This window comes from Alosa alosa, chromosome 24, assembly GCF_017589495.1.
Source record: "Alosa alosa isolate M-15738 ecotype Scorff River chromosome 24, AALO_Geno_1.1, whole genome shotgun sequence".
Lineage (NCBI taxonomy): Eukaryota > Metazoa > Chordata > Actinopteri > Clupeiformes > Clupeidae > Alosa > Alosa alosa.
In genome coordinates, this window is record NC_063212.1 from 13,195,655 (window position 1) to 13,209,316 (window position 13,662).

Below are 13,662 nucleotides of genomic sequence, written 5' to 3' on the forward strand. Positions count from 1 at the left end.
ATCCGTGATTCGTGGAAATGTGTTCGCAACACAGGCGCCCAAGCAAGCGCTCCTGCAGGTGTAAGCTACGGCTGTACCTTACCAACAGGCAACTAAAAACACTTTCCAAGTTGACCTAACTTTCCAACTCTGCACAGTATCCCATTAACTGCATGACAGTGGGCTATTTACAATATTTATTTTATGTAAAGTAGAGTTTGTAAACACGTTATCATCAACTTAATGCACGCACAACTTTTGTTTGAGCAGGAGAGAGAATAACAATGAGGGCCTGTCCACACGGAGACGCTTTTTAGGTTAAACGCAGAGGTTTTGCTTCGTCTTGGCCGAGCGTCCAAACGAATCCTGTAAATGCACTGCCCGAAACCGCACTTTTCTGAAACCTGGTCCCAGAGTGGAAAAATTGTAAGTTACGCATGTAACTATGGATCTGTGAGACCGAGGGATGACCGTCACTACGGTCTAAAAAAGGAATGATCACCTTCGTTCTGCCTATCACCGAGACCATATGTCAACAAAGTCATGCCCATGACCTCCGGAAGCAGAACGACTTCGAGCTTGTAAATAGCGGAGATTGCTCCCGGTTCAGTCTCCTACCTTGGCGCCTCAGGATGGTCCGTGCGACAAGGATAGTGACGGTCATCCCTCGGTCTCACAGATCCATAGTTTCATGCGTAACTTACGATCTGTTTCGACCTCACTCTGACTGTCACTACGGTCTAAAAAAGGGATGACACATACCAAAAAAAAATGCGAGGAGCTCTAAGCTAACCATTAAAACCTCGCCGGTCACGGACATGAGGGCAGCGTCGCCAACCGAGCTGGGCGAATGACGTCCACCCTATAAAACCTGGTAAAAGTGCAAAGCGTCGCCCATGAAGCCGCTGCACAGATATCGTTGGTTGGTACCCCCTTAAGGGCATCCCCAGACGTAACCATACTCCTGGTGGAGTGAGCCCTTGTACCCGAAGGGACTGGCATTCCCCGAGCCCGGTAGGCATGGGAAATAACCTCAACCAGCCAATGTGACAGCCGCTGTTTGGAAAGCGGTAGCCCCTGCTTCGCCGCCTCCATAACAGACAAAAAAAAGTTGAGTGTGTTCCCTCCTCAACGACTGTGTGCGGGCCAGATAAGCTCTCAAAGCCCTGACTGGGCACAGAGTGAGCAACTTGTCGCTCTGCCTGTGAGGCAGCAGGCGGCTGGAATTGGGTCAGCTCCAGAACCTGGTTGATAGACTGCTGACTTAGAACCTTAGGCAGGAAGGCTGGATTAGGCCAAAGTGACACGCCAGTGCCCCCTGCCTGCCACCTTAGGCAGTCTTCGCTGACGGAGAGGGCGCACAGCTCCCCGACGCACTTGGCCAAACAAAGAGCCAGGAGAAAACAAGTTTTAAGGGACAAAGATCGCAGATCTGCATCTAAAATGGGCTCATACGGGCCTTCAGTAAGTGACATCAAAACAGTGGGCAAATCCCAGTTTGGTGCCCGCAAAGTGGCTTGTTGAAAAGCGTACAACAAGCCTATCGGCCAGTCTTGTGACAGAGCATCCAGGCCCAAACTGCCTCCCTGTCCCACGAGAGAGTACCACTCTGGGCAGTGAGTCGTTTCCGCCGATGCAAACAGGTCCACTTGTGCAGTACCATACTGAGCCCAGACCTGGCTGACCACCTCTGGGTTCAATCTCCATTCCCCCGGGAGTGGCCTGGTCCTGGAGAGAATGTCGGCCGCCCTGTTCTCCACGCTTGGAATGTGCACTGCCCTCACTGAAGCCAGATTCCCATGACAGCAACTCCTCCGCCACCTGGAGGCACCGCCGGGACCTCGTGCCGCCTTGGTGATTGACATGATACACCGCCGAGGTGCTGTCTGTTCTCACCAGAACATGTTGGCTTCGCAACCCTGGCAGGAACCTCCGCAGGGCGTCAAAGCAGTGAGTGATGAGACGGTCCGTCCTGGCACATTCCTTACGTGAGCAGCGTGGATTGGGAGATGCATTGGGGGCAGCGTGGATTGGGAGATGCATTGGCAGGCCCCAGGGAAGTCCAGGCACCGATGGACTGCTCGACCGGTGGCATATCCCCCAGCCCTGAGTCGGCCGGATAGGCAGCCTTTGCCAACTGACGGCAACCTGGATTGAATTGGGGGCGCTGTAGCGACTTACCCCATGCCGTCCGCAGCACCTTCGTGTAATCCTCTGCCACGGGTATACAGGGTGGTGGGCTATTGTCTTGGAGGCAACACCCGTGACATCAAGGAGCCAACAGGGACCTACCCCGGCACCGTGGATTCATCAGTTGGCTCCACCATGTCTGAATGTAGCTCATCCAGGAGGCCGTCCCGCCACGTCATCAATCGTAGGCGAGGGGCATGGAGTGACAGCACATCCACATCACCCAGATCAACATCCGCACCATGGCTCTCAGGCCTGGATGAGGAGAGACCTTCCTGGCCAGGGGGCAGAGAAGAGGATGACGTGCCCTGGAGACCCTCCAGCCTGTCCATCCTCCTAGCCAGAGCCTGGAGAGCTGAGAAAATCTGAAGCGACTCCGTGCCACCACTCTTGGTCACAGCAGCTGGAGCCGGGCGTTTAGCAGGTCCAGGGACCTCCACCTGACTGTGCCTGGGAGGGGACTCATGTTGCTGGTCCCATTTACGCTTGTGCTTATGCTTACGGCCATGCCCATGAGAGTGGGGCCGGTCGGTCGGGTGGCGCCGCCTGTCCCGTCTGCCCTCCGCCGCGTGTCCACATGCCTGGTCAGCCCGGGCGGAGCCGTTCCTCCCCTAGGAAGGTCACAGGCTCGCGCCGCAGGGGCTGTCGACATCCTCCAGGAGGTGGGCGGCCCTAAAGGCAAGCGGGGACACTCTCTATGCCGTCATTGGGGCCATCGTGGCCCTGTAGACTCTGCAGTAGTGTGCCGCCATAGCCTACCACAGAAAAACACAATGCAATACAATACAATACAATACACTAAGGCACTTACCTTGGCCGTTCAACGCACTGGGTCTGCAAGCAGCAGCCCGTAAAAGAGATACACCAGTGGTGTAATACCCGTACACGGGTGGCCTGAAGCAGCGTCGGACACGCTTAGCAGGCTCACACTGGCCCAGCTAGCTGCGGACAGCGGCGACGGGGTATAAAACAGATGTACAAAGAAGGCGGTTACCAGTGCGTGAGCGCACGCGCCGACGTACACTAGTGGACAACTGGTAAAGAGACACACAGCAGCCCGCACCTCGTGCAAGACTGCACCTAGTAGTCACAAACAGCTAAACTTACCTTTTCAAGTAGCCTAGCACACAACAACAAAACTATCAAGAAGCACACAGTAACAGTAGCGCCTAAGCGGCCGAGCACATATGCGCTGATCAGGCCAACACAGGTTCCAGCTGCCAGAGCAGTAAACAGAAATAATAACGGTGGCCCACGCCGGTGCGCGAATGCACCCAGCAGGCTCACACCAAGCCCACTAGCCGCGAACAGACGGATAAGGTACACAGTAGTTAACAAAAAACAACCCGGAAACCTGGCACACACAAAAGGGAAAATAAAACCGAAACGGTGGCCCACAGCAGTCTTGAACATGGGCAGCAGGCTCACACTAGCCCCTCCGCGGCGGTATGGGGTGAACTCAGGAAAGGCGTCAACAAGTTAAGCGAAGTTTCCTGAAAAACACAGGTTACTGCCACATGCAGACTAACAAACGCAGTCAAAAGCAAGAAAGCAGTGAAAATGCATTACTCACGCCTCACAGGTCTCAGATGAGGCGATCAAGGTGAGAGACTGAACCGGGAGCAATCTCCGCTATTTACAAGCTCGAGTCGTTCTGCTTCCAGAGGTCATGGGCATGACTTTGTTGACATATGTTCTCGGTGATAGGCAGAAGCGAAGGTGATCGTTCCTTTTTTAGACCGTGGAGGACGGTCAGAGTGAGGTCGAAACAGATCTGAAACCGTAACCGTAGCGAAACCGCACATCCTGCTTGCGTATCGATGATGTCATCGCCACACCTCAGCTGCCCTGGACTTGCACTTATAGTATTGCCTAACAATACTAGTTTTCATACATGACATTACCTACGATTACACTCCGAAGATAAATATCTCAACTGGTGCTTGCGCGACCGATAGCGTATGACTTGGTGGACTGAACACTGTTTTTCCCTGTGTTTTTTGTATGCATTCTAGCTACTGTCAGTGACATTGAGAGAACTTAAGTTATTAGGAAAGTGCGGTGTAAGTTTAGGCTACATTAATTTGTGCGAGTGCCAGTGTCATTCATTTATTTTACATGTCTTACAACATATATACATGCATTCACAGTCGAGTGAAATCAGATATAAGCATACAAAGGCGCTTAGAACTCAGGTTAAGCCGATGGTAGCACACTGAATGCAAAATGCGCGATTTGATGCAGGCAAGCGTATTGACTGTTACTACTGAAGGTTTTATAGCAATATTATAAATGTGGCGACAGAATAGCCTAGAACTTGGGTAAGCCTTGCGTTTAGTAGCTTAATTGCGGTGATAGCCAAAACTAATGTGAATCACGGACTATCCTACAACCAAAGACAGTAAAGGTGATTAGTATGCCTACCTGCGTTAGCCAAATAAAGGACGGGACTGAACCCTTCACAAACCGTAAAATAAAGTTTATTAGTTTTACAGTTGACTACAGTTGACAGTTCACCATCAGTCCACACAAACAATTCTGGTTTCCTTGCACTAGCCATTTCGTCATAGCCTATTCTATCTGTTTGTAAAGCGCAAGTTTTGGTCAATTTCTGTAAAGAAACAGTGCCACCTATAGGCCTGGGGTATGAAGTAACGTGTTGAGTGTTGAGATGTTTAAAGACAGTCGTCATTCTCCCCTGGAGTGACATGTTGAGGTCATTAAGCAACCCGAATATGTCACACAGGTAAGCGAGTTTTGACACCCAGTCCTCATCACTAAAATGTGCAGCTAACGGTGACTTTTTTTCTGCTCTCGCAACTCAAACACTCTGGCCAGTGACCTGCTAAAGATGCTTGTTTTTTGTTGCTCATTCTAGCAGTTTAGGATCCGTTTGGACGCAAATATTCTTGATACGGTTTCAGGAAAGACGGAGGGAAAAAAGATCGGTTTGGTACGTGTGGACTAGGCCTGAATGGACGCAGCAACTACAGAAATTGTAGCGAAGGCTACTTGCTGCTTTCTTTTACTGTCTATGGTTGCTGGTTAACAGCACATAATAAGCTTATTGAAGCGAATTCACAAACTCAAGACTTCAAGGCCATCATGGATATAAAACGTTTTTTGAAAACAACGAAAGGATGGAGGGAACATTTTTTTTTTTTGGAGTTTTGGAGTTATTTCAGATGGCTACAAGGTAGGCAAATTTGTAGTGCTTGCAAAACCTTAGCGCAGCTGGAGTAATGCTTATAGGCTGATGTTAAAGCGCACACGATGTTTAAAGCCATACACAACGGTAAATTGGAACAAAACTAAAGGTAACTTTAGCCGTTATAGGGCTGTATAAAGTTGTCCAAATTAATAGGTCGTAATTAGGCATTGTTATTGTAAAGATATTGCATGTAGATGTACTATATAGGCTACTAAATTTTTAGTTGACCAATGCACGAACGAAGCCGGGAAACGGACAAATATTATCAAGGCTTTGAATGTTTCCATCTGTGCACTGTGTGGGTGTCTGTAGATCGGTGTGCATAGCATTAATTTCTGCAGGCCTGTGGCCATGCATGCGCCCTTAAAATAGCATCTGAATTCATGCCACTGACTTTAGACCAGGAGGTTCCTGGTCTGTGGCGGAATTGTTTTCTAAAACTGCAAAATATCAACAGGGACCGCTTTGCCGAACACGCCCCTCTTTTAAGCTGAAAGCGCCCCAGTGGGCGCACATGTACCTGTGGAGGGAAAATACCAATAATATGCGCTGACTGCAAAATAGGAAAGACAAAAGCGCGAGTATACAAAGTCAATTGCGCTGGTGTGCAAAATAGAGCCCTATATGTCTAGTGACAAATCAGGGCCATTTTATTATTAATAAAGATAAATTTCTTACATACGGTTTCTTTAAAGCCTATGGAATTCTGAACTTAGTCCATGCTAATAGCGTACTTCCTCCGTGAATATCATCAATTGTCAGCAGTTCATCCATCTGGAATAGCAGGCTCTCACTCAGCGTAGCAAGAGTAGAAACAAAATGTTCCCCATGGTTCCTCAGACAGTCCTGAGATAGAAGAGATTATAATATTCTTACCGTACTCTACCAACCTTCAAAACATCATGCATATACAAGCCACATGAAGCTCTACATGAGACTGAATACAAATTAATGGAGTACAACATTATATTTACATTATGTAACATATTACATGTTATATTTCGCCAACTCTGTGAAAAGGTCTATTGTATAACCATACTCTGATACCATGTGATTACACTTATGAGCTTCCTGACAAGTCAACACATGTAGAGACGTTGTCTGTACTTGTATGGCAGAAACAACTTACAGTGGCGTGTAATTAACTATGCTAATGTTAATTGAGACATCTGGTAGCTGATTATATGCTTTAGTGACCTTTAGTTGGAGGGTAGTGCTGCTGATGGCACTGCTATGCTCCTTCTGCCTACGCTCCTCAATCTCCTGCAGTTGCTGTAGCTCCGCTGCGCAAGCCGGGTGGCTAAGACGTACGGTCAGTTGTTTTCTCAACTCCCTCTGAACCAGTCACAAACACCCATTATATGCCCCGCACATCAAGACAAAAATGTAATTAATATGCAATAATCGCACATAATTCTTTACATACAACATAATCATACATTCCCACACAAACATAGTGTATTCTGCTCAGATGTGTATGTATATTAAATGGAAATAGTGTTTTTTTTATCTTAACCTTTTTCTCCTCACTTTCCTTCAAGGTGACTGCAAGCTTCTGTCGTTTGAGATCCATATCCTCACTTAAGCTGTGTAAGCACTGTTCGGTGAGGTTGTAGATGAATAACACTGGGACTCTAGACAAACAGTCTTCACAGTCCTTCAGCTGCTGCCTTAACTCTGAGGACAAAGCAGAAGAGCTGTTCTGCTGAAGATGCATGAGTTATTGTGTAACATTTGACATGTCACAGTAAGCACCCAATTAAATTTGGCAAAGATCTGGTAATTTCCACTGAACTTGCCAATGAATTCAAAGAACATGTAGGCCTAGTCACTTAACAGTCACTTGGTAAAGCCTGTATCCAATCAGATTCACAGATATCCCGCTCAAAGTGGCAGTTTACGAATGCATTCTTTTTTTATTTAGTTCCAAACGGACATATTCTGTATTCTGGTGTTGGGCAGCATGTTGATGACTTAATGTGTGGTGGAAGGGTGTTCGTCAAATTTGACACAATACTGATTCACTTGTGCCCTTAGCAAGATATTTGACTGATTAAGCACAGACATGTTTGATAACTCTTACCTTGTAGGGAACTGTTGTGGTAGTCTAGTGCTTGGCTTTTGTATTGCAAAAGTCTCCTGTTTATATCCTCTGCACACTGGTCAAATGTCTCCTGTAAGTACTGTGGCCGTGTCATCAGTCGTCGCTCCTTCTTCTTGTAGAACTCCTGTGTGATATTAAATAGTGAATATTCTGCAGACTGTGAAAGTAAAAGGGATCCTCTATCTTTCCTCTATAGCCTCTTACCTCTGCCACCAGAAGAAGGCCATCATTAGCTTTCCATAGGATATTTGTCACTATCCCCTTAAAGTTTGGCCTGAGGTGAAAACAAAGATATTACTAGTATATGCTAATTCAGTAAAAAAAAAAAAAAAAAAAAAAAAAAAAGCAAAGTGGCAAGTAAGTGCTTACATGCTTTGTTCCTCAGGCCTTGGTCCAAACACCTGAAATCTCTTGTCAAAGCGAGAGGCCTTGGCAAACCTCTTTCCACTGAAGAGGGAAATGTAAGCATATGTTAACATAAAATTCATGTAAAAATCTATTCATGTAGAGCATATGGAACTGAATTAAATTGTTGATCATTTGCTAAGCTTATTTGTGTAAACAACATTGTGATGAAAGCTTTTGTTACACATTTACACTACTGTTTAAATGTTTGGAGTCACTTACAAATGTCCTTGTTTTAATCATTAATGTTGTAAATGACTGTTGTAGAAAGAAATGGCTAATCTTTAATGCAATACAGATGCCCATTATCAGCAACCATTCATCCAATGTTCCAAAGGCACATTCTGTTTACTAATCTGATATCATTTTAAAAGGCTAACTGAGAAAACATTGGAGAAACCTTTTGCAATTATGTAAGCACATAATGTAATCTGAAAACTGCTGCCCTGATTTTAAAAACAATGCAACTGATCTCAGCTGTCCTTTGAACCTTTGAACAGCAGTGTATATGACTGGAAAGAGAGTGGAGTTGGTAAAGGATATCAGTGGGGAACATTGACATTTTACTTAAAGGTACTTTTATACTTTTAAGTATATATTTTTAATTATTCTGCTTTGGTTTTGATCCAAAAACCCGCCAGAGAGGTTTCCTTATACACACTCTTAAGACCACCGTCATTTGCAATTTCGATCAACTGCTCTTCCTCCTGCACTGACAAGTTAGGACTATTCGGGATATTGACAAATGGGTTGCGGACCCACTCATTGGTTTGCTGTGAATCTTTGAAGGATGGGAAGTAACGCTCAAACTCATTTGAGAGCGCAACAAGGTGATCAGCAAGCACCAGCTGCGAGAGAGAAAGGGCCCTGCCTCAGTCTCTCCCAAAACCCCCACTACTTTTGGAACATACCAAATACACCCCGGTCCACTCGTCGTCCCTACAAATCAAGCTTGGCTTTAAATGCACCGACTTTATCTGCCAGTTTAAAGACAGTCGTCAAATGCATTAGTCATTAAGCAACCCGAATATGTCACACAGGTAAGCGAGTTTTGACACCCAGTCCTCATCACTAAAATGTGCAGCTAACGGTGACTTTTTTTCTGCTCTCGCAACTCAAACACTCTGGCCAGTGACCTGCTAAAGATGCTTGTTTTTTGTTGCTCATTCTAGCAGTTTAGATAACTTTGTGTGACACTACCGTTCGCCAAGAACTGATCAAGTGAAGTGAGCTGACCTGAGGCTGAAGGCAATATGTAAAAGTATTGAAGGCGGGACAGACAGACGTAAGAAAATAGACCTTGCAAAATGCAAACATGCGTGCAATCAAACAACTGCATATAGGCCTATGCCATGTAAAAACGTGACATTTTTGCGAATTAATGTCCCGGTGGTTGGGGACCGCTGCTCTAAGCGATATTACGCAGTTTGTAAGCATACACTTTTAAAAAATGCGGTCTCTGTAGACACCCCAAGCTCCTAAAACGGCAACAAAAACAGCCTGGTGCAGCCAGGAGAGTTTCAGTTGCACGGAAGGGATGGGGAGGGAGGGGCAAGCTAGCTCTCTGTTTTGTTTGAACATCAACAGAAGTGACGTCACCCAACATCTTAGAGAACTTTTTTTTTTTTTTTAAGTATATATTTTTGGCCTTTTTATGCCTTTTAATGACAGGACAGTGAAGAATGACAGGAAGCGAGTGGGAGAGAGTCGGGGTGGGATCCGGAAAGGACCACGGGGCGGGAATCGAACGCGGGTCGCCGGCGTATGGTGCAGGTGCCCCAGCCAGTTGTGCCAAGGCCGGGGCCGTCTCTTAGAGAACTTTTAACATTACATTGTTGTTGTTTTTTTTTTTTTTGCACTGATATGATAAATGAGAGGCCAATTTTACATGACAATTTCCCTTCCCTCACTCAAAAAGTACGGTAATAATTTACTTGACAGTATTGATATAAGAGTGACATGACACTGTCATGACACATGAACCCTAACCCTAATCCTAACCTCTAACCCTAACCCTAACTTGTTTTGACAAAAACCGAATGACACTTAATGACAGAAGCGTTATGTCATAAACATTTATGAATTGTCTATGACACGTTCATGACAGTATCATGTCACTCTTATGTTGATACTGTCAAGTAAAGTGTAACGAAAAGGACCAAATGAAATGTTAAAATAACACTACCTTGCTGTCTGCCCTCTCTCTTCTATTGAATGAATGAAATGGTGTTGCAGTTTCTAGTACTGTATATCAAACATGGAGTGATTACTAGCAATGAAACACCAAAGTGGTGTTTGTAAAATCAGATATTAACAAATTACCCCACTAGATCAGTGGTTCTTAAACCTTTTGTCTGGCGACCCCCCAAAAAACATTGGCCAAGTCTCACGACCCCCCTCTCTCCAACTGGCGAAATGTGTTTTTAGCCTACTTTGGAAAATGTTGCGGAGGCAGAAATGATCTTCTCTCATAGGTAGGCTATGTCAATGCCAAAGGTATTAATGTCAATGGCAGCCTTTGACAATCTGATTTGTTATTTCCATAGGATAACTAGCACTCAACCAATGTATAACTGGCGCTTCTGTGGTGAAAAAAGGCTGCATGGTGGCAAGAGGCAGAGGGTTGAGTTTGAGTTTCAAACAGAACCACCACTTTCGAAGGAACATTATGGAAACACTGAATTGGAAGCATACATCTCTAGGGCTAACGAATATCCCAGTTTTCAAACATGTTGGTCTAAAAACCTTTAGAAAAATGTATTTAATTCAGACTACAAATTTAATTCAGACTACAACCCCCTTTAAGAACCACTGCACTAGATATAACTATTGTGTAATAGTACAGTATTCAAGTTTTATCACTGTCTACATAGATGTTACCCTGGAGATAAAGTTCACTGCATGGGAACACATCTTAGAACAAGAGAGCCATCTTACCTCTGAGTGCTGATGGAGTCCTGAGACCTCCTGCGGAGGCTTTCCAGCCCATTATTACTCCTTCTCTGGGCTGCAGGAGAGGGCCCACCCACTGCCACATACAGAAGAAACAAAAATCATTATGGAGATTCATCCGAAATCATACCCCTTGCCCAGCCGCAGTTAGTTAGTTAATGTATATTTTCAATATACTCATAAGCCAAGACATAAAATACAGTGAAGTACTACAGGACAAAGACTCTAAAGGGCATTCTTGAAATTCTGATACTTCTGATACTGATACTACACCATTGATCCCTTATCCTAAATTTGCTTCCCTTCAAGGATTTCTCCATACTGTTTTCAGTGTGAGACTACAGTAAGATACATTAATTGACAAAAGATATACATTTTAATATCACTTTTTTACTAAACTTGCTAAACTTGCTTGGGGCTCCAAAAGATTGTGCACTATTCATCAGAAACTCAGCATCAATAATCTGAGAGCATTAAGAATATGGCTTAAAAATAACACCATTCTTCACTGCAAAGCCACATACCTACTGCAGTTGAGACTCGATCTGGAGACTCTGTTTGAGTATCTGGCAGAACCTTAGGCTTGCTTAATCTGCAAATGAAGAAATTAATAATCTGACTGACTGAATCTGTCAGAGGGGATACACCGGTTGTACAACTGAGGCGTTCCATCGCTTTAGCTTTTACAATTAGCTTCCACTATAATAAATGGAACTCGCTACACAAGATGTGCAAGCGCTACACACATTCAAAAAGTAAATCCAGTCTTCTAAAACTATATTTTAATCTCCACGAACGGGAACGCTTCAGTTGCACTCCCAGTGTAGTCCGGCTGCAATCCAAATGAAATCCTAGGGAAAAAAATCTCTTGTAACAAAATGCTTGACGGTTTCATAATACAGCGAGTGCATGATTCAATTGTTCATGGCTTTCCTCTCACCTTAAGAGCCCCTTAATCACTCCAACAGCCACATCATCTATAAAGGATATTCCTATGCTGCTAGGGTGTAAAAGCCCATCCACCGTAGAGCTGCTGTTTCCTTTCTCCTCCTTATGGGAAAGGGGACGGGCTGCTACTGCAAATGGCCCCTGCAGTGGGGAATCTAGCAGTTGATCAGCCATGGATGGGTCCTAGACACAAATCTGACTCAGCATCAGATTCACAACACTTGCACTCAATTAGGAATAACAGTGTGTCAGGAAATGTAATAAACATAAAAATATAATAATAAATATCAACATATAATTCTAACACACAATCTAAAAGATAGCTACAAGTAGTAGATTATATGTAGGCCTATATTTTATATACTCCAGTCTTACTAAAAAGCAATCAAGGTAGGAACATCTCTTTCTCAGGTCTTCCATCAAGGCTGTGGTAAAAATGAGAACTTCTTCTAGTGTCATTTCTTGCTGAATGAGAAAAAATACACATTTATTTGATGTCATTGGTTCAGTCATTAAAGTGCACCAATGAATTACAACTTAAAATGTGATCTTAAAGGCATAATTGAAATATACGGTTGTGCAGCTTGTTTATTTATTTATTTATTTTATTATTAATTTAATGCATTCATTTGTCTTCTACTTAATTTCTAGTTAAAAGCCTTTCACACCATGTCTGAATTTGTTGCAATGAAAAATGCATTAGTTCTGGAAAAGCCTTTAGTTGTATGTTTTGTCTTATGTATTTTCTTTGCTGATATTGCACCATCAATAATAAACTGATTGATTGATTGATTTTGAGTTTGTTACGTCCAACATGTTAAAATAAATGTATGCAGACTACTAGACGTTGGGAAATATGATACGTTCTTTCAACACACTATCATTAGTCTGAAAACAATGTATCTAGGACAACAAATAGAAGTACTCATCACACCACTGATGAATTTCTGCTACATACCTTATCGGGGCTTGGATTGGAACAGGCCTGAACCATAATTTCCAGATCATTAATTAGATCGTCTATATTTTTCTTTTGCATGTTGCTGTTTGTTACCTGTGAATTCATCATTTGCTTTAATAGAAATCAATAATTATATTTATCATGTACAATCTACAGTAAATGCAGAGAAAGGAGAATATTGTAAATACCTCTGTTTTAATATGAACCTGTGTGCTAGTTAGTGTTCCCTGGATTTTCTCCAGAAACTTGAGATCCACCGTCAAAAACTGGAATTTATCTTCAAATCTCACAATAATATCTTTGGCCTGCAAACATACAATCATTTTGACAAATACCTCAATCAAAATGTAATGCTTCATGAACTGTAAATTACCACATGTGCACAGGACATACATATATAAATACACATCTGATCATCATCTGATCTGATCATCTTAAATGGACCTGCTAACAAAAATAAGTTAATGTTAACTAATACGTATGTGCCAATGTGTGTATTAAGTCGGTCCGCCAAAAAGGCAAGCTTGTCTCAGCTGATTTTTGTTCTAGCCATGGCCATGGTGGCTGTGCCCTGCTGGACTGCTTGTACTACTTTGTACAATGATTCACAATGGACGTGAACTCAATCTCAATTCATGAAGTGCACTCAGCACCAATTTACTTAAGCAAAATAAGTAAAATATTCCATTACCTGCTCGAGAGATTTGCATTCAACATTTTCCATTTCCAAGCTTATGGCCTCATCTGTTGAGTCAATCCGCTTAGCAATCTTCTCTAAGCGTTTCTGATGGAGTTCAGTTTCTTTAGGTGTGTAGTTTCCTCCCTCAGAAAACAATCTGGAACCACACGTACAGAGATATAACACAACTCATTTCTCAAATATAGCAGGTTTTTGAGGTGGGGTTGGATGAA

At 43.8% G+C, this 13,662-nt stretch overlaps 1 protein-coding gene across 1 annotated transcript in view; it reads right to left on the minus strand.

Moving 5' to 3' along the window:
- ccdc180 (coiled-coil domain containing 180) overlaps window positions 1-13,662 on the minus strand; it is a 54,377-nt gene that overhangs the window by 2,456 nt on the left and 38,259 nt on the right. The window contains 13 exon segments of the mRNA XM_048236034.1: window positions 6,115-6,226; window positions 6,578-6,715; window positions 6,897-7,057; window positions 7,464-7,608; window positions 7,689-7,758; window positions 7,854-7,931; window positions 10,827-10,917; window positions 11,366-11,433; window positions 11,782-11,972; window positions 12,165-12,254; window positions 12,748-12,843; window positions 12,939-13,055; window positions 13,442-13,586. Coding sequence (XP_048091991.1) covers window positions 6,115-6,226; window positions 6,578-6,715; window positions 6,897-7,057; window positions 7,464-7,608; window positions 7,689-7,758; window positions 7,854-7,931; window positions 10,827-10,917; window positions 11,366-11,433; window positions 11,782-11,972; window positions 12,165-12,254; window positions 12,748-12,843; window positions 12,939-13,055; window positions 13,442-13,586 — 1,502 coding nt within the window.